The sequence below is a fragment of the Sus scrofa genome, chromosome 4 (genome assembly GCF_054392235.1).
Source record: "Sus scrofa isolate SSC_HxYL_T2T_F1_AM1 chromosome 4, Sscrofa_HxYL_maternal_Yorkshire_Landrace_v2.0, whole genome shotgun sequence".
In the NCBI taxonomy this organism is placed as follows: domain Eukaryota; kingdom Metazoa; phylum Chordata; class Mammalia; order Artiodactyla; family Suidae; genus Sus; species Sus scrofa.
This window is the reverse complement of record NC_139386.1, coordinates 101,918,169-101,943,947: the sequence shown is the minus strand read 5'-3', so window position 1 is coordinate 101,943,947 and position 25,779 is coordinate 101,918,169. Positions and strand designations below refer to the sequence as shown.

The 25,779-nt window shown below is 55.8% G+C and overlaps 1 protein-coding gene across 12 annotated transcripts; it reads right to left on the bottom strand.

Annotated features, from left to right (window-relative positions):
* Positions 1-137: 137 nt before the first annotated feature.
* Positions 138-24,590, bottom strand: RORC (RAR related orphan receptor C). 12 transcript variants are annotated; one of them, XM_085023063.1, is made up of 11 exons: positions 24,525-24,590; positions 22,072-22,101; positions 10,640-10,725; positions 10,190-10,331; positions 8,476-8,988; positions 8,139-8,260; positions 6,965-7,097; positions 6,702-6,809; positions 6,406-6,516; positions 5,121-5,230; positions 138-800 (listed from the first exon to the last, which is right to left on the bottom strand). In XM_085023063.1, exons 4-11 carry the CDS (start codon positions 10,200-10,202, stop codon positions 639-641), a joined length of 1,272 nt encoding a protein of 423 aa, XP_084879189.1. In that variant the 5' UTR covers positions 10,203-10,331; positions 10,640-10,725; positions 22,072-22,101; positions 24,525-24,590; the 3' UTR covers positions 138-638. The 12 variants fall into 12 exon arrangements, 10 of the variants coding, with proteins under 10 accessions (XP_084879189.1, XP_013852580.1, XP_013852582.1 ...); XM_013997126.3 differs by lacking the exon at positions 24,525-24,590 and adding an exon at positions 24,232-24,359; XM_013997128.3 differs by lacking the exon at positions 24,525-24,590 and adding an exon at positions 24,232-24,359 and having other exon boundaries at positions 6,738-6,809.
* Between the last annotated feature and the right edge of the window lie 1,189 nt (positions 24,591-25,779).

Below are 25,779 nucleotides of genomic sequence, written 5' to 3'. Positions count from 1 at the left end.
TCCCATAACAATATTATCCCCAGCCCCTCCCTAGCTCCCATCCCAACCTTACCCTCCACACACCCAGGTTATTTTTTATATCCCAGGGTGCCCAACCATTTCCTTGATGAGCTGGGAGGAACAGGGAAGGCAAAAAATCTAGAGATCCAGATTTATGTTATATACAGTTCCTTCTGGGCTCCAGCCGCCAGCCCCTGAGCTTGATGCAGCTCCCCAGCCAAAGCCCCCAGGGAAATGCAATGAGGTATTTCAAAGGCCTATTCTTAGCTTCTGAGCCCAGAGTTGAGTTCCATTTGTCCCGTGTGTCCTGGATCCTCCTGCTGTCCTGAGGACACCTAGGTCCTCCTAGAGGTCCTTGTATCCCACCCCAGGCCTCCCAGAAGCTGGGGGTGACAGGGTATGGGACACGAGACAGGACAAAGCCGAGGCTGGAGACAGCGTGCCTCTATCCCCACCCTCTGGCTCTTGGCCTGCTGCCTGGCAGCCCAGTGGGCAGAAAATCAGTCTCTGCATTTGCTCGCCCTCACCCCCTCCAAAAACAGGCAGAGACCACCTTCCAGGGTGTACAGGAAAGGAAAAGGCCGAGGGGGAAGTAAGCCAGCAGGCTCTAGGGAAGGGAACAGACTCCTGTTTCCAGGTCACTCGGACAGCCCATCAGATGACTCGATTTCAGTGCTGAAGAGTTCCTTATAGAGTGGAGGGAAAGCAACTTGGACCACGATGGGGTGGAGGTGCTGGAAGGTTTGCAGCTTTTCCACGTGCTGACTGCACAGGCTCCGAAGCTTCCCCTTGGGTGGCAGCTGGAGATGGGTTCATGGGGAAAGAGGGTCAATACTGCGGCTCTATCTCCAGGGCAGAGCAGTCCTCCCATCCTTCCCAGGCTGGGATAACCCTCCTTGAACCTGGAGGTGCACCCGGAACATGTGTGGAACAGCCAGATTCCCTGGGTGAGGCATGTCTGTGTTCAGGGGATTGGAGGTAAGTGAGAACTGCTGTGGGACAGGTGCATTTTTCTGGCTGAAACCACCAAATTGTGTTCCTGCTACTCCCAAAATGAGCCCCATTGAAGACTCTCTAACTCACACTTTATGCTTTTATAACAGTAAAATTCTGTGACTCTCTGTTATGTACTGCTACATGCCTCTTAGCCTTTGTTGATAGGGTTCCCCTTACCTACAATGCCTTTCCAATTCTCCTGTGCTTGGCTAATACTTACACATTTTCGAGTGTCACCTCTTCTGGGAATATTCCCTTAACTAACCCTGGATTAAGGGCCCTTCCTTTGGGCTTCCATCTGTGTAGCACTTAAACCTCATTTTAAGAAAGTGATCCAATTTCTCTGTCTCCCCATCCTAAATTTAAGCTCCTTAGGTGGGGTCTCCCCCCTCCCCCATCTCCCCCGCTTTCCCTCCCTCCCTCTCTTGGTAACCTTGGTACCTATCAAACTGCTTGCATATGGCAAGTGCTCAATAACTGTTTGGACTAAGCAATTTCCAAGCAGCTACCCAACACTGCAAATAGGAAACCAATACTGTTGTCACTCAGCAAGAGGGGAGTGAGAAAGGCCCAGAGACCGTGAGGGGACAGAGGCAGGGAAACCTCCCTGGAGAGAAGCTTATCTTCTGCAGTTTCCTGTATAACCAAGTGAGGCTTGAAAATACTTCTCACCATAGATTGCAGATGCGGCTTGGATCCCACATTGCTGTGGCTGTGGCGTAGCCGGTGGCTACAGCTCCGATTGGACCCCTAGCCTGGGAACCTCCAGATGCCTCGGGTGCGGCCCTAAAAAGACAAAAATAAAAAATAAAAAAATAATTCTCACCAGCCACCACCTGCTTCTCCTCCACTTTGTGCCTCAGAAAGGGGCAGACAGGGGAGTTCCCATCGTGGCTCAGTGGCTAACGAATCCGACTGGGAACCATGAAGTTGCGGGTTCCATCCCTGGCCTCGCTCATTGGGTTGAGGATCTGGCGTTGCCGTGAGCTGTGGTGTAGGTCGAAGATGCAGCTCGAATCCTACGTTGCTGTGGCTGTGGTGTAGGCCGGCGGCTACAGCTCTGATTAGACCCCTAGCCTGGGAACCTCCATATGCCGCAGGAGCGGCCCTAGAAAAGGCAAAAAAAAAAAAAAAAAAAAAAAAAAAAAAAAGACCAAACGAACAAACAAAAAAGCAAAAAGAAAGGGACAGACAGGGAAGAGCACTCAGCACAGGATCCCTTGATATCTCTTTAATTCATCCACTTTTCATTTCTCCTGCTTTATTTTGAGTTTATTTGGGCTATGGCAAAAACTTCATTCATTCATGCTTTCATTCACTCAAATATTTGGTGAGAACTTAGCTAGAAACTGTGATGGGCTGTGGTATTATATCAGTGAGTAAAATAAAATCTCCACTTTTATTAAATGTATATTCTTTTTTTGTTGTTGTTGTTGTTGTTGTTGCTATTTCTTGGGCCGCTCCCGCGGCATATGGAGATTCCCAGGCTAGGGGTTGAATCGGAGCTGTAGCCACCGGCCTACGCCAGAGCCACAGCAACATGGGATCCGAGCCGCGTCTGCAACCTACACCACAGCTCACGGCAACGCCGGATCATTAACCCACTGAGCAAGGGCAGGGATCGAACCCGCAACCTCATGGTTCCTAGTCGGATTCGTTACCCACTGCGCCACGACGGGAACTCCTATTAAATGTATATTCTAATGGAGGGAGCCAGAAAATAAACACATGTAAGATAATTTCTTTTTTTTTTTGGTTGTGCCACAGTATGTGGATATTCTTGGGCCAGGGATCTAAACATGCACCATAGCAGTGGTCTGAGCCACAGCAATGTCAATGCCAGATCCTTAACCCACTCAGCCACCAGGGAACTCTGATAATTTCTTTAAAGAAGAATAAAGCAGTGTAATGGGTAGAGGTCCTTTTGTGGGGGGTCTAGGAAAATCTCTCCAGAAGGAAGGGATGGAGCAAGCCATCTGGAAAAGCAGGGAAGAATCTTCCAGGCATGTGGAACAGCAGGTGCAAAAGCCCTGAGGAACAACTAGGCCTGATGTGTTTAAGGGAGACCAAGGAGGCCAGTGTTGCTGGAACAGGTGACGAGAGGGCAGTGGAAGGAGATGAGGTGAGAGAAGTCCAGGGTCACATCATGACACCAATGGGCCACAACACAGACTCTAGATTTAATTCTCAGTGTGCTATAGGCAGCTACAGGGGCGCTGAGAACAGTGCTGTGTGGCTGCTGTAGGACACATAGGGGTAAAGGCAGGGGTTGGGTTACAAAGCCTCTCTGATGGTCGAGGAGACAATTGACAGCCAGGGGATGACAGTGGGGTGGGGATGTGTTCTGAAGGTGGATCCAATGGGATTTGCTTTCCAACTGCTCTCCCAGAGTTCTCTTCCTTCTGATCTATTCTACCAGACTCAAAGTTTTTTTTAGGGCAGAGACTATTGTTTAAGTCATTTCTTGTATTCTCAGCACCTAGCACTGTGCCTGGCACATAGCAAGGACCCGGTGCTTGAACCATTATATAAATGGTTCCTTTACACTGGTTCCAAATTAAATTGCCTAAATCATAGCTTTGATGATATCATTCCTCTAGCCTTTGGTGCTCTCCATTGCCTGGAAATAAAGCCTTAACTCTTTAATATGGCCTTGAAAGTCCTCTCTGATTTGCTCCTTGACCTAATTTGCAAGCTTGTCTTCTGCCACCTCCCTGCCCCCACCAATCCATCCCAGCTCCTGGTCTTATACTTGAGTCAAAATGTTCCATGAGTTCCATATATGTGTTATCTTGCGTCCTTATTTTTGCTCACATTGTTCCCTAAGCCTGGAATGCCTGCCTCAGCCCAAATGCCTGTTAAAATCTTACCTATTTCATGGCCTAGTTTAAATGCCACCTTCTCTAGGAAGCATTTATGATCTACTCCTTTTACCCTCAAGTTATTTTTTTATCCCTAGTCCATGCCCTCACTGTTCTCCACTATCTCTGATTGTAGTAGTTAGGGGCACAGGGATACAGGAGGAAGAGCACTGCATTTGTCACTTAGGATTGTGCAAACCTGGACAAGTCATTTAAGTGTCCTTATCACAATGTAGAGTTGTTTTTTGTTTTTTGTTTTTTTTTGTCTTTTGTCTTTTTAGGGCTGCACCCTCAGCATATGGAGGTTCCCAGGCTAGGGGTCGAATTGGAGCTGTAGCCACTGGCCTACGCCACAGCCACAGCAACGCCAGATCTGAGCTGCATCTACGACCCTACACCACAGCTCACGGCAATGGCAGATCCTTAACCCACTGAGCGAGGCCAGGGATTGAACCCGCAACCTCACGGTTCCTAGTGGGACTCCTTTCCGCTGTGCCACGATGGGAACTCCACGATGTGGAGATTTTTAGCACTCTTCTTCCTGACTGAGTTGCCTCAAAGATGAGCATACTGTGAAAGCACTTCGTTTTTGGTTGTTTTTTGTTTTGCTTTTTCTGCACCCTTGGCATATGGAAGATCCCAGGCTAGGGGTCGAATCGGAGCTGTAGCCGCCGGCCTACGCCACAGCCACAGCAACACCAGATATGAGCCGCATCTGTGATCTACACCACAGCTCACGGCAACCCCAGATCCTTAACCCACTGAGTGAGGCCAGGGGATTGAACCCACATCCTCATAGGTACTAGTTGGGTTCGTTACTGCTGAGGCACAATGAGAACTCCTGAAAGTACTCTGTTAATCACATTATTATTATGTCACATATCACATCCTGCTCTATGTTAGAGTCACTGGTACACGAGTCTCTTCTTCACAGCAGATTATAAACTCTTGGCGGGGGCAAGGACAGCATCTCTGTATCTTTCCACTCCACAGTACAAGCAGGTGCTGGGTAAGCGGTCGCTCTATTAAACCCAATTGTTCCCTGCAGGCTTCTCCCAGTTCTAGGCTCCCTAATGTTCCATCTGCATGCACATGGAAGTGACTGCTTCGTTCCCTGTCCCTGTGCTATTGCAAGCTCTCTAACACAACTTTGCACTGAAGCACTGGCCTCCTCTGCACCCTCAGACCCTGGCCCTCACAAGCCCTGATGGCCCGGAGCTGGCGCTGGGCCTGACCTCCTCTGTCCCAGGGGACTGCTCCTACCTTGGCCAGGATGCCTTGGCGATGGGTCTTGCAGAGATGATGATGAAAGGCCAGCTCCAGATTGTACTGCAGCTGTTCTACTTTCCTTTTCTCTTGGAGTCCTGGCCGGTCTGAAGGAGGGGATGGGACCATAGCAAGAATAAGAAAGAACATGGATGTTAGCTTCCACCAAAAGCATGTGTTATTTTCTGTGCTGAAGAGAGGTCCTTTCAAGCTCAGCTAGAAAGAGTGTGTGTGTGTGTGTGTGTGTGTGTGTGTGTGTTTGTGTGTGTGTGTCTTGATTTGATAATGGTAGGCTCTGGAGCCTTGGACATGGCTAGTTTTCCACCAGGAAAACTGGGGACAGATGAAAGCAATGAGACTTTCCAGTCTCCCACTGCAAGCTGCCTTTTCCCTGGTACTCTGACATTGCACATAGCCAATTCAATGCTAGGCACTAAAACTCTGCCATGGGGGAAAAAAAGATTGGAAGAGTCCCCTTTCCCCAACCCCCACCCAGCAAGGACAGCCCTGGAGAGGGACTCTGCAGCCATCTGTGGCTAACTTCAAGAGACAGACAAATCAGCTTTTGCCCTGACTCCATAAAACAGCCAGGAGTCATCTTTCATGTCTTTATTTCCAGTTCAAAGGGACTGTTGGGTCTCTAGTTAATGGCAGAAGACTGATCATCTTGGTCTGCAAGCTCAGGTTAGCAGCTCACCCCACTCCCGCAGGTTCTCTGCATCCTCAGCATCCCCCCTGGCTCGCCTGGCCCATTCTGATCTAGTGGTGAGAACATCCAGAGTCCTGCCATGATGCCTGCAGTCTTAAAATGAGTTCACACAGAGTAGTGATTCTCAAGCTTGGCACGTTACAATCACTTGTGAGAGGCTGTTAAAGATTCTGGTGTTCCGACTGCACCCGGATCAATGACCTCATAGTCGCTGCCAGTGGGACCCCGGCAGCAGCCGTATTTAAAGCTCCTTGGGTGATTCGGATGTGCGGCCACTATGGAGTCCCCGACAGGGACTCACCAGCAGACTAATTTCTCTTAGAGAGGTGGCCCGCTTCCTGTCATCCTCAGGTCTCCCCACGGTCCAGCCCCACCTGTGCTGCTCTTTCTCCTCTCAGGCTTTTTTCGATCTTTTTTTAAAACTCGTTTTCTTTGATGGCACTGTTGGATGGGGCTCATTCTGCTCTTTAAAGCAACTTCCCAGATTTAACCACAAGGGAAGGTCCAGGCTCTGCGGTATCTGTTGCGCCCCCGCCACCCCAATGTCCTTTACCCAAGACCAGTGACACTCACTGGCATTGATGAGGACGAGGGCTGTGTAGAGTGCAATCTCGTCCTCGGAAAAGCGCAAGGCACTCAGGGAGCGGGAGAAGTCAAAGATGGAGCTGATGAGCTCGCTGCAGCCTGAGGGATGGAAACAAAAGAGTGAGCACGATGGAGGAAGCTATGTGCCCCAGGATGCCCGCCCATTGGTGTTTTTTTTTGGGGGGGGGGGAGCAATCTGTCCTGAAAAGAGGGCGCCCTGGCTCTTGAAGCCTTGGCTGGGGTTGGCCTCTGACTCCTCTCTCTCATTTCCCCCTGCCCCTCACCCAAGGCTCGGAACAGCTCCATGCCACCGTATTTGCCTTCAAAAAAGACTGTGTGGTTGTCAGCGTTGTAGGCTCGGCACATCCTGACCAGCACCACTTCCATTGCTCCTGCGGAGGCGGGAGAAACGCAGGTAGACTGTCAAACCAAGTCAGGAGCCTGTCTCTGTCCCCCTCCGGTTTCCTTAAGGCACCTCCCTCCACTCGGCTCTGCCCATTCCACACCTGTCCCCATTGCCCCGGGCCTGCCCTCTCTCCCTGGGCACCTGCTTTGAGTAGCACGATCTGGTCGTTCTGGCAGAGCTCCATAAAGCCCGAGAGCCTCTTAGCGAACTCCACCACGTACTGAATGGCCTCGGTGAGGCGGTGGGCACAGCGTTCCCACATCTCCCACATTGACTGCAGGGAAGGAGCGGGGGGTCCCACTGTAGCCCTCCTTATGACCCTGGGACCTCCCAAACCCTGGGAACCCAGATGCATAAATTGCAGGGGACCGATTCTGAAACCCCCCCCCCCATTCTCAGCCCCTGTGTTTTCCACCTATTTTTAGCACAAATGCACATTCCAAATTAATTCTGGTCACTTGGCTGCACTTACTGAGCCCCTACCAGCCACTAGCACTGAGTTAGCTGTTGTGGGGGAAGAAAAAAACATCTGAGAGACAGTGTTGCCCTCAGAGTTTGCATCTTGTTGAGGTGAAAAGGACATATTCAAGTTCAGTACCAAATGAGTGTTTTTCATACAGGCAGTGTTGTCAGGGTGACGAAAGGGAGAGAACAAGCTTTGGAGCCCGATAGATCTGAACCTGCCTTTGGTTCCACCACTCAGTGACATGGAATAGTCTGTGAACTCCTCTGAGCTCAGTTTCCTGGTCCATCAAAAATAGAAATAAGGGAGTTCCCGCTGTGGTGCAGTGGGTTAAGGATCTGGCATTGCTACAGCTGTGGTATAGGTCGCAGCTGTGGCTTGGATGTGATCCCTGGCCTGGGAATTTCCACGTACTGTAGATACAGGAAAAAAAAATAGAAAGAAAGAAAGAAAGAGAGAAAGAAAGAAATGCTGACATCATAGTTGGTTGTCTTATGAGTTGAGGATAATTTATGTGAAGCATTTAGCACAGTGCCTGGCAGAGAAGGAATGATTAACAAATGCTAAAGATTCGGAATATTGTTATCATCGCTAGAGGAGAAGGCAGGGGTGTACACCAGGTCGGGGTGGGGGAGAAGGGAAGATGAGGCCCAGGCAAAATGATCACAGGCAGGAGCTAAGGAAAAGCTCTCATCCATCTGCTGGGGACACACTTAAAAGCGGGGATACACCTGTGTCTCTCTGTGATACCCTGCCTGGCCCCAGCCCACTTGCATGTGCAGGTGGCCATCTCTGGACTCCCCCCGTGGCGGCGGGAGGTCCTCCCTTCCCCTCAGGGTCTCCTGGCCTCACCTTCCTCTGGTAGCCGGCCACCTCCTCTCGGGAGAAGATGTTGGAGCGCTGCCGAAGCAGGTCCTCCAGCCGCAGCTGACACGTGTCTCGGTAAGACTTACAAACATTCTGCACCAGGTGCTCTGGGGCCAGAGGAGGAAGGCAGGGGTGCCATCTCAGCCAGCTCCTCTCCTACCCATATGCATACCTTCTGCGTGTCTAGCCCTGCTCAGCCTCCCGCCTACCCCCAAGGCATGAGTTCCGTGCATGTTTGATTTCCCTGGGGTGCTGGCTAAGGCCCCTCTCTTGGAAGCCCCTCCCTCGCCTTCCCACCTCCACCACCTCCCCAGCTGCTCACCAATCTCTGTCAGGGAGGCGTAAGGTGCCTCTGGGGTACTGCGGAAACTGGGGCTGCAGTAGCTGTCAGGGCCCCGTCCTGGTTCCCCAAGCCCAGGATGCCTGGGGTCCTCAAAACGGAGTCCACACCTGTCGGGGGCCAGCTGGCTGCCTGTGCCATAGAAGTTCTCTCTGCCCTCAGCCTTGCCCCGCTCAGGGCTGTATTCCAGGTGGTAAGAAGCCCCATTGAGCCCAGCCTTGACCAAGCTGTTGGAGTAGGAGGGCCCGCAGCTTGGGGCTCTCAGGAGACCGGGGGGACAGGCCGAGGCCTCTGGCAGGTCAGGTGAGGAGCCCAGGGGCAGCTGCCCATCTGGGAGCCCCAGGGGGCAGGCGAGGGGGTCTGCTCCTTGGGCCCCTGCAGGAGGGGACTTGGCCGCTTGTTCCCGTTGCTGCTGTTGCCTCTGCTGCAGCTGTTTCTGCACCTCAGCATGCAGGCTGTCCCTTTGCTTCTTGGACATGCGGCCAAACTTGACAGCTGAAAGAGGTCCAGGGATCAGGAGATTTTGAGGCAGGAGGACATGGTACAAGGCAGAGTCAACAGGCATCTCAAGCATTATAGGATTAGCTTGCTGCTCCCTGAATAGCTGACTCCAAGCAGAGCTTCTCCAGGCTTGCCTGACAGTTTCCTTTCAGGGGACTTGGGTTCAAGACCCCTCCCACCTCACTCTTGTTACCTACGGAGCTCTGTCCAGCCCAGACTTTTCAGGCCTCTGAGCAAACTCTCCTTGCTTGAAACCAGCTTCTACTAGTGGCTGGATTCAAGCCATGGGTTGGAGTGAGGATCCTGGCCTCCTGATATGGGGGCTGGGGGTGGTTGAGTAGGGGGTCTTGAGCCATATCGGGGTCACTTCGCCTGTCTAGGAGGGTCGGAGGAAGAAGAGAGCCGAGAACACAGGTCCCCCTGTGGTCAGGCCTGCCGGCTCCCTGGTGACCTAGATACTCACCACAGCCCAACCCAGGCTCCGCGGCTTGCTTCTGAACATCCTCTTCTGCTCTCTTTCCTGCCTTTTCACTCGCCCCACCACCCCTCCCAGGTGTGGGGGCACAGCCCCTCGCCCCGCCTGCCCCTTTGCAACCCTGCGTGTTTCCTTTCACTTTGTTATTTTGGGCGCTGAAAAGTGCTGACAGGCTCCTTTTGGCTCCTCATCACCTCGTGCCTCCCCCCAGCCCCGCCCTGGGCTCCTTCTGTGGTGTTGGGGGTGGGGGGCAGCTCGGGGGCTGCGAGGGGCTAGTGGCTGAAGGTAGAGAAAGGCTCTAGGAACAGCCGTCCTCCCTCCCCTCATGCCTTCTTCTGGGCTGTTCTCAGGCGGCCTCTGGTCCCATCCTCAGCCACAGTCCTGTGTCCAGGCTGGGGGCGGGCGATAGGAAGGCGGATGGAGCTGGAACGGGAGGATGAGGCAGGAGGGGAAGGGGTGGCAGCGGGGAGTTGGATGAGGAAGGAGAAAATGAAGCGTCTGGGACCTTGGGAAAAGGAGGGTTGTTCTAGCAGCGTCCGAAGTTGGGGACGTCGAAGACCTCTGATGAGAGTGGAAGGGACAGGGGCCCGCCCGCGGGAAGGATGGAGAGCAGAGCTCCAGAAAGGCACTTTTACAGGCTAACCCTGTCTGGCACAGCAGCTCAGGCTGCCCCTCTGGAGACTCCAGGGAAGCCCCAGAGGGCTGCCCCCATGGCCTCACCATCTCGGGACATGCCCAGGGCCAGGCATTTCTGTAGGCGGCAGTGCTGGCATCGGTTTCGGCTAGTGCGGTCGATGGGGCAGTTCTGCTGACGGGTGCAGGAGTAGGCCACGTTACACTGCTGGCTCCGGCGGAAGAAACCCTGGGGGAGGCAGGTAGTGACGGTGGCTGCGGGTCCTGGCCAGGCCCAGCTCAGTCCCCGGGGCCTCCTGCCCGAAAACTCTGGCCGCGGCTTTTCCAGATCTTCCATCCCTCTCGATTTTCGCTCTTCCATCGTAATCTGTTCTGCCGTCACTTCTTTAGTTTAAGACCAGACCCTCCTGTGTGCGGGTAAGATGCCCCCGGGGTCACCCCCTAGCTGTCTCAGGAGACCAGCCCTGTGGTCAGAACAAAGGCCACGGGGCCCTCTCTCCTCATCCTTGAAGAGACTGTGTATGTGTGTGCACTCACCTTGCACCCCTCACAGGTGATAACCCCGTAGTGGATCCCAGACGACTTGTCCCCACAGATTTTGCAGGGGATCACTTCAATTTGTGCTGGAAGAGAAGAAGGGCAGGGGTCAGCCCGGGAGCCTTTGGTGCATCCTACCTCCTGTACCTGGGTGGAGATCTGGGGACATGGTGCTGCCCCCACTTCCCTCCCCCACTCCAGCTGGCTGATTACCTCTTGCAAGACGGAAGAAGGAATGAGTGGCAAATATCACTCAGTAAAGTGTCTGCGGAGGTCGTTTTTGTTTCAGGGGGCGGCTGGGAGTTATATCAGTTCTACGGGGGCAGAGAAAGCAGCTGCAGAGAGGCCACCTGCTCAACCCTTCAAGATAAAAAGCTCTAGTTGCCTCCCTCCTGCCTGGGGACCTAGGAGTCCTCACAGCTTCACAACACCTGCTTCCCGCCCCGGGGGCTTTCTCTGTGCTGCCTTCCCCCCACCTCCCTCACTGGGGCTCAGTCCCCCAGGGGAGTGTGGGGCATGGTGGGAAGATGTGGTGCACCAGGCAGGAGGCCCTGGGGGGGTCCAGGTAGAGGTGCCAGCCATCCTCAGCTGCACAGCGAAGGCTTAGGCAGGGGCCGCACAGAGACCAGGGGCCAAGGTGGCAGGGGCCCCAGAGAGGGTAGGAAGAAGCGGAGATGAAGCCCAGGAGAATGGGGTCAGCAAGCCAGCTCTGCTGGATGTCTGAGAGCCAGTGAGAGGATCAAACAGGGCTCCTACGTTCCTGGCCCCAGAGCAAAGGGTGGATCTATGTCTCAGCATATGAGAGTGTGTATGCTTCTGTGTGTACCAGGGCCTCTGTGTCCAATAAGACGCACACAAATCATGAACACTGGCTGGGCCTAGAGCCCATCAAATCCAACTTCTCTCCTTCACGAATGAAGGAAGAGGCCAGATAAGTCATTGGTCCAGGTTCCTACAGCTCGTTTACCCAGGAGCTGGGTCTCTATCCCAGCTCCCCATAGCTTTCCATTCTGCCGTTCTGTGTATATGGCTTCGGTGGGCATGTTGCATATTTGAAGGGGTACTTGTGTGTGTGTGTATGTGTGCCCATGAAAAGGACATGGATTTGTGAGCCACTGGGCGTGTCTGCTTGAGCCAGTGTGCACCCATGCATATTTGTGAGTTAGTTTCTGTTCACTGCCAAGACCCCCTCTTTCCCACTAGGCTCATTTGTAACCTGTGCCTGCCCCTTCCCGTCACTGTGGAGTCTGCTGGCCTCGGGTTTATCTCCTCTACTTTGTCCCATCCCTCTCAGTGCCCACAGCTCTCTGCTGGGTTTCAGGGACCGGTGGTTGGCCTCCCACCAGACCATTTATTTTTTATTTTTTATTTTTTTGCTTTTTTAGGACTGCACCCGCAGCATATGGAGGTTCCTAGGTTAGGGGTCCAATCGGAGCTACAGCTGCCGGCCTACGCCCCGGCCACAGCAACATCAGATCTGAGCCGAGTCTGCGACCTACACCACACAGCTCATGGCGATGCCAGATCCTTAACCCACTGAGTGAGGCCAGGGATCAAACTCGCAACCTCATGGTTCTTAGTCGGATTCATTTCCACTGTGCCACAACGGGAACTCCCCCAGCAGCCCCTCTTTGAAGAGACTGGGCAGAGTTGGGGTCCTCGCTATTTCAGGTGTTTTCGTCACTCCTAAGGGCATGGGGGTCTCTTCTCTGCCATCGCCGACCTGCTGCCTCCCCTCTGAGGGGATGTCCCTGGGGTGGGGCAGGCCATGAACGTGGTCTGGGACCGAAGCCCCTTCTCATCTCTGACCCATCTCCCCCCACCTCCTGGCCTGAGGGTCACAGGAAGCAGCAGCCTGCCTATTGGCTGTGAGCTCTCCTCTGGCCCAGGCCTAAAGCAGGCTGGTTGCGTGTAGGACCTGCTGACATGCGGTGAGGAGCGTGACCGTGGCTTGCCCACCCACCACGCCCTGAATGATTGTTTCCATCATCCTTAAACTGTCATCCCCTCGGGCTGGCTTTGAGCTGAGTCAGAGTAAGCAGCTGCCTCCTCGTGGGGGACAAGGCGCAGGGGTGTCTGAAATCCTTCCATTAGAACTTGGGTCTCTGCCCAACCCCCTCACAATAGGCTGTGATCATCCAGGACAGATGGCAAGGGAGCTTTCAGATTCTTTCCAGTAAGTTAAGAGCAGATTGGAATGAGTGGAGGGAAGAGAGAACTAGAGGGGATTGGGTGCCTGGAAAAGGAGCAGAGAATATGAGGCACCTGTGCATCAAGCCCCTGGGTTCTTTAGGCCTCAGTTCCCTGTTGGTAAAATCAGGGTAGGAGTCGCCTTCATTGGCTGTCCTCGGGCTGCTGCGCGGTAGCACATTAGGCACAGGGAAAAAGCGCAGCCACGAGTGCTATGTGTTGGCTCTTACCGAGCACCGCAGGCCAGAACCCAGAACACATCTGAGACCCGTAGAGTCCGCTGTCACCTTTCCCCAACGCCTTCCCCCTCCAGTGCTGTGGGCTCGCTCTCCACAGTGGCCTTAAGCCCAGAGAGGGCAGAAACCAACGTGGGTCACCCAAAAAAGTAAGCGGGAGGGAGACTAGGCCAAGCCACAGTGGGAACTCGGGCTCCGGCCCAGCAGGCAACCACAGGCCTCCCTGCCGCTTCCCTTCTCCAAGGGCCACATCCGTGTGCGTGTGTGCACCGACCACACGGGTGACCCAGACACATCTCTGCCCCGTGGGCTGACCCATTGCTGGTCCCGGCCCTAGGAACCTCACAACAGCATCGCCAAGACCTCGCCCTCTCATAGGACGATGTGGCTGGCCACGGACCCCCTTTTCAAATACCCGTGTGTGCGTGTGTGTGTGTGTGTGTGTGGTGTGTGTGGTGTGTGTGTACCAGCGTTTGGACCTCAGCCACCAGGCCAGCCACTCCCCCATGCTCCCCAACTGTAGCCTAGGACAGAGGTACACACAGAGAAAAGCACATAGGTTTAGGGGTTCTGAGCTAGAGGGTCTGAACCTCTAGCCTCAGAGCTAGAGAGACCAAGAGGTTCGAGACCAGGGGACAAAAGAGATAAACCCAGAGATGGAGAGAGAGCCGCGGAAACACAGAACACCCCACACTCGTGTCCTGGCTCCATGCCCAACCCCTGGCTCCATCTTATCCTGCTCCTCCCTCCTTGCCCTGCCACCTGTACCCCCGCAGGGCCATCTACCCAAAACCTCAAAGAGAAAGTACCGGTGCGCACCCGGGTGGCTTGGGGAGGAGGGGAGGGGAGAGAACGGGAAGGGGACTGGCAGAGCTGGCGGTGGGGTGAACCGGGCCTGAAAAACAGCTCGGATACCTCCCCTTCAAAACCTCCCCCCTTGAGTCCTGTCCCTGAAGTAACAGGTGGTGGGAACCCAGATTGGGGAGGGGAGCTGAGTAATCACAGGATTACTCAGGCTGTTGCCCGGGAGCCTGGCCTGCCAGGAACTTACCAGCTAAGGGCCTGCCGGTGCCAGGAACTAGAACCAAGCAGAGGTCAGAAACCCCTAGGCCAGCCCCTGCACGGTTCCCAGAGCAGCCCTCACTCTGCCCACCCTACCTCCTGCTTCGGGGAGATCTCCGTAGCTCTTTCTCAGGGTCCATCAAAGGACTCCCTCTAATTCCTAGGAGGGAGAACTGCCCAGGTGCGCACCATACCTCCTGTAACCACCTAGTGACTGGGTAACTCTAGACCTCTGAGTCCCAAACAAGATCAGCCAGGGATCTTGTTAAAATGCAGGTCCCTAGGCAGGAGGTCTGAGGGGGTGGCCCAGGTCCTGCATTTGAACGAGCTCTCCGTGGTGCCCAAGCTTGCTAGTCCTCACTCTATACTTTTGAGTAGCAAGAATTTCGTTCCTTGTCCTGCTTTTGGGCCAGGCTGCTTTTCCTGGGGCATAAGAGTGGGGTTGGCAGTCTCCTCCCCGGCCCATTCCTGTATCTTCCCTGCCATCCGGTATGGCTTCTGAATCTTCACGCTGACATGGTACCAGGACAAGAAAGTGACTCTCTTCCGGACCGCTTCGGGAATTGCAGGATGCCCAGGGGGCTTCCTCCGAGCACCTCCTACGTGGGGAAATACGGTAGAGACAAAGTAGGCTGCCCCCCACCTCCCTCCAGCCTCCTCTAATCTCACTCTTTTCACAGCTGCAAGATTCATTGATAGCGCTCTATGAATGCATCCAGAGCCTGGCCGGGTGCCACTTTAGGAAGCCAGCCCTGGGCCCTGTCCAGGTGCCTTATACCACAGAGAGGAAGTGGTAGGAGCAAAGGAGGGGCTGCAACCCAGGGGGATCTCTCCCCTCCAACCCCAGAACCACCCCAGCCCTGGTATAGAAGGGATGCAGAGAGAGGAACCTCACCGTCTCCTGCTGCCCCATCGGTCTAGGGCTGGGCCTCTCCTTTCTTCTCTGTTCCTCTCCTTTTCTCCAGTGGACATGGATTAACCAGGAATAATAATAATGATAGACACAAGCACTGGCCGAAACTTACATGGAAAGCCAGGCTTTGCATACATTTTTCATTTAACGATCACAACAATCCTGTGAAGGAGGCGCTATTTCTATTGTCCCCATTTTATGTGAGAAAACTGAGTCCTAGAGAGAGTAAGCGGCTTGACTAAGGTTACACAGCCAGAAGTGGCAGATCCAGCATGTGAACAGGTCTCTAACCCGAGAGCCCGTGTCCTCAGCCATAGATAGAGCCATATGCCCTATGAGGATGAGATGCCCAAATGCACTGGGCAGAGTGGCATGGGGGGGGGCAAGGTCACCAGAAGCAGGGGAAAGTGTGAGGTGAGGGGGTGGGCTAGGAACGACATTCAAGGATACCTGTGGAACTAAAGTCAGGACTCAGGTCTAGTCTAAGGATCCAGAGGGACATTATTCCCTCTGTCCCACACCTTTTTCTGTGGTGCCTGCCCCCTCCCGCCTTTACCCTTGGCTTCTAGGGCCAGGGAGGAATGGCTGGCCCATCCTACCAGAGCTCCTGACTTGGGAGATGACAGACCCCTTGGGGTGTGGATGGGCTCTTACACATCTCAGAGGGCCTCTCTGCAGCTACAAATGAGGGAGTGAGAAAGAGGAATGCATCTCTTTTCTTAGCTTAGCATCCCCCCACCCACCCCGCCCGCTCCCCAGAGCCAACACTCAGGCCCTCTCCCCACGGAGACCACAGCTCTGGCCAGGGGTCCCCTGGGTACCCCAGCCCGTTACCAGCCTCCCTCCTTTCTCAGCTCTCAGTTCCCGCAGCTTCTGCAAAGCTGGAAACCACAGCGGTGGGCTCCGCCGCAGAAAGCAGGAGGGGGAGGGTCGGGTGGGGGTTGGGAGGGAAGCAGTTGTACCTGGGGAACGCTCCCCCCACCCCACCCCCCCGGCCCGGGGCGAGAATTTTCTGCTGATACATCCAGATCCCAGGGCTGAGAAAGTAGTGAAGCTAAAACTCAGGTGGGCGATGGAGAGTCTGGGGTTTTGAAAAGCCACGAAAGACAGCCAGCCACCTGAAACCCCCTCCTGGTGCCCCCGCCACCCCCGCAGTCTGGGACAGGAGAAAGGAGGGGAAACAAAGAATTGAGTGAAAACAACCAGTGGATGAGGGAGGGGATGAATCACCAGGAGGAAGCTGTGAGGATGGGAACCCAGACAGTCACAGGCAGTGGCCATGCCGGCCTCTGGGGCCGCGTCTCCTTACCGGGTACCTCAGCTGCAGGGGACCTGTGGATCCGGAAGGACCCTGACTCTGGCCTCAAGCCCCTGCCCGGTTGCTCTCCCTCCCTGCAGACGGACCTCTCCATCCTTTCTGAGCCCAGAACCCCAGGGGCAGGGTTGCAGCAGGACTGGAGATCTCAGAAAGAACGAGTCAATGGAGGAGAGGAGGAGACCCCAGGGCTGCCTTTCTTGGAGAGCTCGTAGCATGGGAAAGTCCCTGTTCCCTGTTTGAGTCAGGGGCACAGAGGCCGGGGAGAGGGAGGGCGCCCCCGGGAGGGGCGGCCACACCAACGCCCATGTTTATGGTGATGGGACAGGCTGGGATGCTCCTGGCTGCTCGTGCCCTGGGCTGGGGGTGTTTGGGAGTCCCATTAGGAATGGGAAGACAGGAAAAGGCGAAGGTGCAGCAGTCATGCGAGGAAGGAGGGGGCCCTTTGTAAATCCTCAGATGGCCCTGAGCTCTCGGGATGAGGTCTCTGGCACCCTGGGACTTGGGAAGATTTCCGGCCCACGACTCCTCATTATCGTGACCGGGTTTGAGAAAGATCAGGGCACAGCAAAGATAGGCATGTGACCTCGTATCCCTCGTCCTCCACGCCTGCCATGCCCCGACTCAGATGCGGGGCCGCCCTCCCTCTGGCTGGCTGCGGAGTCTTTCTAGCTCCTTTCTACATTTCCTTTCTACTTAGCAGCAGGTCGCGGCAGAGAGCCTGTATCATTCTTTCAGAACCTCTAGAAATCCCATGCCTCCCACTTCCTGTCTTCCTAGGCCCGATCAATCCTCAGCGTCTCCCCTCTCCTGCCAGCTTTACGTCCTCTCCGTCTCTCCCTGCATCTGTGTGCCTGTCTTTTGCACACAAGTTCTGTCTCAGGCTTCACATAGCGATTTGGGCTCTCCTGGCGTTTCTCCAGTTATCTCTCTCTGGATATCACTCTCTCCCCATGCCATCTGAGTTTGGTCTCAGCATCCCTCTTTGTTTCTTGGTCTGCTGCTGCTGCTTGTGTGTCTGGCCCTAGGTCTTTGGTGTATCACAGTCCCAAGACCCCAGCTATGGTCAGAGAACATGGTGGTGGCTGGCACTGACTAGGGGGTTGGGGCAGTCTGATAATCTGGGGCTATGAGAGACCGGGGGATGTCCAAGTGAGAAGGACCAGTGGCACCAAGCCCCTGGACCAGCCCCTCTCCTGCTTACCAGCCCAGGGTGATATCATGCAGAGCTGCAGTATTTACCCGGCCAGTCCTGGGGATTCCTGCCCTCCTGCCAGGCTCTGAAGCACGCCCGATCACTGCTTCCCAGGGTGGATTTGCTGATTTGAGACTGTTTCTGGGAAGACTGGTCTGCTAACCTTTGCTGCTAATGGGAAGAAGCTAGAAGGGAAACCGAAGCTCCAAGGGGCCCATCTTCCCATGGATGGTGTTGGCTCTTCTCCTCGCCCCTCCTGACCCGCCCCAGCTTGTACACCTGCACTGGGGTCTCCGTCCCAGGCGTGGAAGTAGAGCCCTTTCCTTCCCTGGCCTCCTCTCCGTGTATCCTCCAGGAGAGCTGAGTTTTCTCCACTGCCTTTAGAGGTACTTAACTCGGAGAGCAGGCCACTCTCCTTGGTCCTGGGCCCTCAGAACTGGGAGCCTCTCCATAGGTGATTTTTGTTTGAAAATTCAGCTTGTTTTGCAGAAGGGGAGATAGAGGCTCAATGGCTGGCCTAAGGCTACAAGGCTCATCAGTGACGGACGTGGCACCAGAACCTGGTCTTGAGTCTCTCAGCTGACGGGTCTTTCCAGGACCCTTCTGTGGGTTGTGGGAAGGCCCCGGGTTGAGGCAGGGGCTGCCTCAGGCCACAGGGACGTGGGGCTTCCCTTTTCTTCCTTCACCCTGGGCTCGAAGAGGTTCTCTGGCCTCCTTTACCAGGGTGGTTGCCCTGCCCACCCCTAGTCCGCTAGAAGGCAGGGACCCCAGCCATCTGCCCACCAGCAGTTGGCCCATGGCTCTGCCAGGATAGGGGTGAAGCTGAAGGCTTTTTGCTCCCATCTCTTCTGCCTGAACCATCTCCTCAAATGGGCATCTGAACCCGGGGTGGGCCACCCGCACCTCTCACACACACACACACACACACACACACACACACACACACACACACGCACGGCACCCTGGCTGGAGTCCACTTGGGCCTCACGTCCCTGCATTGGGCAGAGAGTGTGGTGGTTCTGAGGCCTGGATGCTGGGGTTCTGACCCCCTCTGCCTGACCTCGCTTTACTCTCAGTATCCTGCTGCTTTAGGGCCTATCAATTCCGCTGCCTCCTTTCTCACCCCATTCTCAGGCAGCCTGGAGGCTTGGAGGGAAGGAGCCGAAAGAGCAAGTTCAGGTTCGCTGTTAATTACCAACCTCCACCTACTAGAGCTGTGTGCCTGAGGTGGAGCCCTCGGCCACTCTGGGTCTCAGTCTCTTGTCGTCAGAGGCCGGGTACCCCAGATGCTCTTGGAGATTCTGTCCAGAGCCCATGACAGAGGAGTTCCTCAATAGTTCCTTTACTGTGGCTGCTCTAAGAGAACTGTTGGGGGAGCAAGACCCCCTCCCCAACTACTCCACCCATCTCCCAACAGACCTTGGCCTTGACTGGGAGGCACCCTGCTAAGGAAGAGCACTCAGCTTTGCTCGCACTGTTCCCAAGATGCCCCTCCTTTCCAGAGGATGGGGGATGACGACTGGCCCCAGGTTCTCCTCTCCCGGGTGGCCCCATTCACTTACTTCTCATGACTGAGCCGTGGGCTTTGCCGACTGGGCTCCCGTCCTTCTTAGCGGGGGGTGGTCCAGGGATGGGGTGCAGCTGGCAGCGGGGTTGGGGGTGAGGCCCTCTCAGCAGAGCCTCAGCCTGCAGCTCTGCACCTAGCTCTCCCCCAATGCTTCTGGGCAGGGGGGTTTAAGCTCCGCACCACACAGGTGGCCGAGTGACAACCCCCCCAACTTTACCACCCCCCACCCCCTGGGGTGCAGTGGGTAGGATGACAGGCGCTTCATGTGGCCAATCTGGGCCTGGGGCAGGGTGTGAGGGGTGGGGCAGCCAATCGCAGGGGGCGTTGGAAAATTCCAAAACCACATGCGACAGCCACACGCGGTAAAAGCTGTTTCCACCCGCCTGGGTCGTTCTGGCTGGGGAGCCGGAATGGAGCTCACAGGAGCCTGGGGCCAGGCCCTTACTCCCCCTCCCCCCTGAGGACCCCGAGCCTGACCCTCTTTGCCAGGTGACTCCAGGGACAGGGATGTTTCTAGAGGTAAGTCACAGAATGTCTGCCTGGGGCGGTGGCGTGTGCCACCTGCGACCTTGTGGACTGCCAACAGCTGTGCTCAGTGAGACACAGTCTGGGAGGCTCCCCCACCACCAACTCTGCTTACGCCCTCCCTACAGACCCGGAGCACACTCTGGGCTAGGGAATAAATGATAGTAGTAGCCGGAATAATCATTAGACAAATGCCACTGTCTGTAGGAGGGGTTAGTGTGTCAGAAATTTCCCCAGGAGCAAAACTGCTGAAATTGGAATGCAGATGCTGCTGCTGCTGATACCACTGAACTGTGTGCCAGAAATGGTTCCGAATGTTTTACATGGATTGTCTAATCCCTGCAAAATACTTTATGAGGTAGGTGCCATTATCCCTATTTCAAAGATGAGGACAGTGAGACACAGAGAAGTTAAGCCACTTCCCCAAAGTCACACAGCTATGCGGTGGAGTCAGGATTCAAAAGCAGGCAGTTGGGCCCCAGTTCCCACCTGAGGAATGGGATGGGATCCCTGGTTCAGGTCTGCTTATGAGGGTGTCTCAGCCTGGGCGGTCTCCTTCTGTTTGAGTCTATAGAATTTCTTGGTCTAGGGGTCCTTCTAGGGGGCTAATACCTCTCTCTCAGAGGCCCTCTCAGCCTCATATCTGCTCTGCCGGGTACCTCGGCCTGCGGGTTCTCTCTTCAAGGCCCCTTAGCAATCAGGCCTCCTCTTGGTCTGGGGTTCCCCGTTGGGCTCCTCCCTTTTGGGGTTGTCTCCATTCCAGAGCCTATTTTTCAGAGCCTCTCGGCCTGGGGGAGGTGTTACTCTCTTCCGGATTCTCCAGGCCAACCCTCCTAAGAGGTCTCTGACTCTAACGACTTTTCAGCCTGGCACAGGCCTTTGCCTGCTGGCCTTCGGGCTCTAGGGAGCTGGGCAGTGGGTTGGGGGAGGGGCTGTCAGCCCCTCTTCTTCTGAGGACACTCACATGTTGGGGGGTGAGATGGCCGTGCGATTGCACAGGGCCAGTGGGTTAGGAAGGAGATAAGGGGGTGTGGTCCTGGTCGAGGTTTCTGTGGTGAAGGGTTAAGGGTAGGAATAGAGTTCAGCCTCTTCCACTTCCAGATGCTCCGAAAGTCCCCCTTCTCCCCCCACCCACATATGGTCCCTGGCCCCCCTCCCCCAGCTCACCCGCGTCACTCCATGACCCGCTTTCCTCCCAGGGCCCTGCTCAGCATTTCCGTGGGGCCCTGTGGCTAGGGGCAGGCGAGGCACCGATCAGGATTGTGCTGAGCAAAGCAACCCCCCACTCAGAAGGATGTAGCCTCCTGGTGCCCCCCCAGCCCCTGTCTGACCAACTCAGGGAGGAGGGTGATGCTGTTGCCCCCCGAGAGCTCTCTGCTGGCAACGGGGAGCTCTAGGCAGTTCTGGCAGAGGGAGGAGCCCAAGTGAGCTCAGGAAGAACTGGTAGGCAATCTAAGGGAGGGCGGCCTCTCCTGCCCAGGAGGGTCCTTGTCAATTCAGGGATGCTTAGAAAGCCGACCCCAGAGGGCTCTTAGCCTGGGAAGGGCTTGTTGATGGGACATAAGCTTTGAGCATAAGGTGCAGTAGGTGCATTTTCTGGAGGAGCAGCCTCTCCCACAAACCAGGAGGATAGATCTGATGTGCTGAGACGTCCCCAGAGAGGATGCTTACTTGCTAGCCTCCATGCGAAAGTGCTTCCTGAGCTCTAACCCCTTTCTCAGCTGCTGTAGCCTCGGGCTTTCAGGGCCCCAGGACCCAGAGTGTTCCTATCCCTACAGAGATGAAGGCTTTCCTGCTCTCCAGCCCTGCACAGCCTGGCCCCAGGCTTGTTCACACCTTGGGATGTGTTAACCACAGAGATGAACACCAAACCTGGGCTTGCCGCCACAAAGCCTGGTGCAGGCTCCCTGAGCCCCTGAGGTCACCCTGCCTCCCCCATCTGCCCCTGCTCTGGCCCAGCGGTCTGCCCCACCCCCTTGCGTCTCCTGGGCGCCCTTTCATTGTTCTCTCCTTGATTCTTTGCGATGTTCCCTCTCACTCTTCTTTTTTTTTTTTCCCTACGCCAGAGCCACAGCAAAGCCAGATCCGAGCCACATCTGCGACCTACACCATAGCTCACGGCAATGCCGGATCCTTAACCCACTGAGCAAGGCCAGGGATGGAACCCGCAACCTCATGGTTCCTAGTCGGATTCGTTAACCACTGTGCCACAACGGGAACGCCTCCCCCGCACTCTTCAGGCTTCCTGTCTCCCTCTGTTGCCTGGATCTTGAGGTTTCTTCAGCCCTCCCTCTCCCTTCCTCATCTCAGCCATCTCCGCCTAGCAAGGCGCAAGCCATTCATCCGCACGGGCTGGCTGGAGCCCTTGCTGAATTCTTTGTCCTCTCCCCAGACCCCAGCACCAGCTCTTATCCCAATCCTCTACTCACAGGTGTGGGTCTTCTTTGCAGCCAGCAGCTCTATAAGGAGAAAAGGGGGGGGGGTCAGGGTCAAAAGCCGAGGACCATAGTGGACTCCCCAGTGCCCAGGCCCCCACCCCACCTCATTCCTTCCCAGCAGAACGGCATCTGAGGAGAAGGTGGGACCACCCTCCACTGCACCCTCTCTTCACTCTCGGCCCTATGGTCACCCAAGGACTCTTCCAGGTCCTCAAAAGTGCAGGCTCCTCACCACTCTGGGGCTTCTCTACACTATTCCTCCTGCCCGGAATGTCCCTCCCTGGCCCCTCGTCCATCTAGCCAACTTCTCATCCTCCAGCGTCCCGATCATGTCTTTTCCTTGGAGAAGGTAAGCATGCCCTTCTCCCTTGTCCTTGCATTTACTCAGCATCAGGCATTTGATTTCCTGGCACTCACCACATCATCTCACCGCTATAGCTGTGTCACTACCTGTGAAACGGGGCTTTCCTGTGAGACAGTAAGCCCCATGGAGGCAGGGACTGTGCCTGCCTCGTTCACATTGTTATTCTGTAGTGCCCGCCCCATTACAGGTGCACAGTATTCTGCAGCCAGAGTTAAATCTCTTGGTTGCTTATTTGTGCCTGAAGGCACCTGGGAATTTCAGAGGTGTGGGGGTGGAGAATAGGCTAGTGAGGCTATTAAGAGGAAGAGGGAGAGCTTCAAGCACGGACTCCGTTTGGCCTTCCACAGGCTCTGGCTCCACTGGTCCATGAGCTTGCAGAGGAAGGAATCCCTTCCTGTTGGTGTGTGTGGCTGGTCCAGGTGGAGAGCAGGCAGTGCTGAGCTAGGTGAGTTGATCTGGGGTGGGCAGGGAGGCATAGCCCGCCAGAGGGAAAGCCTTAGCTAGAGTATCATTGCAGGGGGCGGGGCGGTGTCATTCATTCATATGGTGAGCTTTTATTAAACACCTACCAAGACCCTGGGAAGAAGCCTCCCCAGGGCCAGACCTTGGTGCATTTCCCACATCCATACAGCAGCTCCTCACAGAGCACAGGGCTAGTCTTTCCTTTCAGAAAACGCTGCAGGCCTGCCTTATGCCCCAAGTTTCTCTAACTTCTGACTCTGCTCTCCGGTTATTTTTTTCCTTCCGTTTGTCCAATCCTTGACACCTCCCCCCTCTGCCCCCGACCCCGCACTGTCCCTCTGCCCAAGAGATGCTCCCTCTAACAAGCTTCCTCCACTGGGCTGAGTGGGGGTGATTGGACTTGAAGGCCCAGGCTCCGCTGGGGTAGGGTGGGGGGAGGTGCCCAGGGAGGGAGTGGCTCCATCCGGCCCCTCCCGCCTCCCCCCACCCCGCTGATCCTGCCTGGCCCCACCCAGCTTCCTCCCTGACGTGGCACTGTCTCTCTGGCCTCCAGCCTTGCACCTCAGAGCAGTCCTGGGGTGGGAGCGCTCCCCTCTTGGCCCCGGCAGTGGAGTTCTTCCTCCGCCAGGTGGCCCTGGAGCGTTTCCCCTCAGTGCTCACACCTGACCGAGCTTGTGGCCATGGGAGAGGCTGTTAGACCATCCGTGGGGCCAAGGTCCGCCCGAGTCTCTGTCCGCCGCTGCCCCTGGCCAGGTGCCCCACATTCTTTGCAGAAATGAAACCCCACACCGGGGAGGAAAGTGCTGGGCCCGTGGGTTACGGGCAGCAGACAGGGTGCTATTGCTTTCTCCCCCACCCTCTGTCATCCTTAAAGGCAGGGCAGCTTCCTCCATTGCTGGATGAACAGAAGGTGGATGGCCAGCCTCCCAGCCACTGCTGCCCAGAGCGGGTCCCAGCCAAAGGAGCAGTGCCCGCTCCTCCTCCCAGGGGGCGCTCACACTTGGCAGGGCCTGGCCCTGTGCGGCGCTTCCTTCTTCCAGCTTCCCGACTTGGCTCTCCTCCCCCATCCCACCTGTCCCTTCCCTCCTTGCTTCTCCCTTTCTTTCCCCTCCGTGTGCTTCCGGCTTCTCCCGCTTCGCGTTTCTCCTCCTCCGGTCTCTCCTTCCGTTTCTATGGAGACCTGTCCTGTCTCACCGTCCCGCCTTCGCCGGCCAACCCCTCTCTCCTTCTCTCTCCTCTTGCTCCTCCCCACCTCCTCACTTCCCAACCAGTCTCTTCCCACCTCTCCCTGTCCCCTGAACTTCCTGGCAGCCCCTGCCACCTGCCTGCAGGGCCGTAGGGCCTCTTACCCCTCGAGGCTCGGTGGTGTCTCTGTGGGGCCCTGTCCATGGGGCAACTCCCTGGGTGCCGTCCTTGCTGCCCTGGCTGCCCAGGAGGGCAGGGAGCAGGGCCCAGGGGAGGGAAGGGGGGAGGGACAGAGCACCTGGCCCGGCAGCAGGCAGGGGAAAGGAGTGGCTGGCAGAGTGTTTTGGCATCAGAAAGGGACAAGAGGAGACACCGGAAGAACAAAGTTTAAGCCTTGGGGAGAAACAGGGTAGGTGACGGGAAGGGTGCTCACATTTATCGATGGACGTGTGCTGTGTATAAATCTATGATTTTCTCCGATCCTCCCAGCATCCGCCACGAGGCAAACATAGTTGCTCCAGATAACTAGGTGATGCTCCTAAGTGAAGTGATGGTCAAAGATTGTCCCGACTTGCCCAAGCATTTGCATAAGGACCATAAGTGGCTGAGCTGTGCATTGAACACAGGTCTTGCTGACTTTAGAATCATATGCTTTCTACTTGACCAAGACAGGTGATAAGATCAGGGGAGTTGGGGAGGGGAGAGATGAAGATAGGATGGTTTATCTGGGGGATGGGGTCTCTTCTCCAGGATGAGGTCAGAGTCATCCCAGTGGTTTCTGGGTTCCTTGAGGCCTCTGCCGGCTTAGCCTCTGCCATTTGCTGCCCTTCTCTAGAATTCCCTGGCTCCCTGATGCCTCCATATCCTCCCAGTCTTTTGGGGTCGGGGGCAGGCCTGGAGTTGTTTTTGGGGGCACAGGAGCCATGGGAGACGTGCTACACTGCACTAGGTACAGGAAGGAGACCTCCCCGCACCCCGATCCCCCATCACTGAGCAGGGCTCTTCAGGGCAGGGGGCACAGGATGAGGCTTCTGTGAGTCCTGGATGCTTCTATTCTCCTGCCCAGCCTCGGCCCAGAGTTTGATTAGCTGGGCCTGGCTCTCCTGGTTACCCAACAGGCCGGCTGGCCGGGGGCCAGGCTGCAGTGGGGAGGCTCCCTGGCACCTCCTCCTGCTCTCACTCCCAGCTGGTAAACAGCAGAGCAGGAGCCAGCCACGCCTCAGCCTCGTGACGGCAGCCCACTCCCCCCAACCTTGTGCACGTGGCACCTGGCGTGGAGAGGGCAGGCAGCTGTCCCTTTCCTCGCCTGCCCTCCCATCTCACCATCCTCCACTCTTACCCCATCCTGGAACTTCACACGGAGCACCTCCAGCACCTCCATTCCTGGGTAGCTCCCAGACTCTCCCAAGGGCTGTAGCTTATGAGACAGAGGTAGAGAAGGACTCTCCACCTCCTAGGATGGTTGACAAAGGGGTAGGGAGTGGGGAAGAGTGGACGGAAACTCGTGGGGATCTTCTTGTACGGAGAGAGAGTCTGAGGGCATGTGTCTGTGCCTCTGAGCCTCTGATTAGCCCCGTGTCCTTTTGGTAAATGGGTGGCCCACGCATCTGTGTACCTTTCTCTGCACAGAACAGGATGTTGGTCTGTTTGGGGGCTCAGCCCCTTGGGCAGGCTTGGAGTAAGAGGCA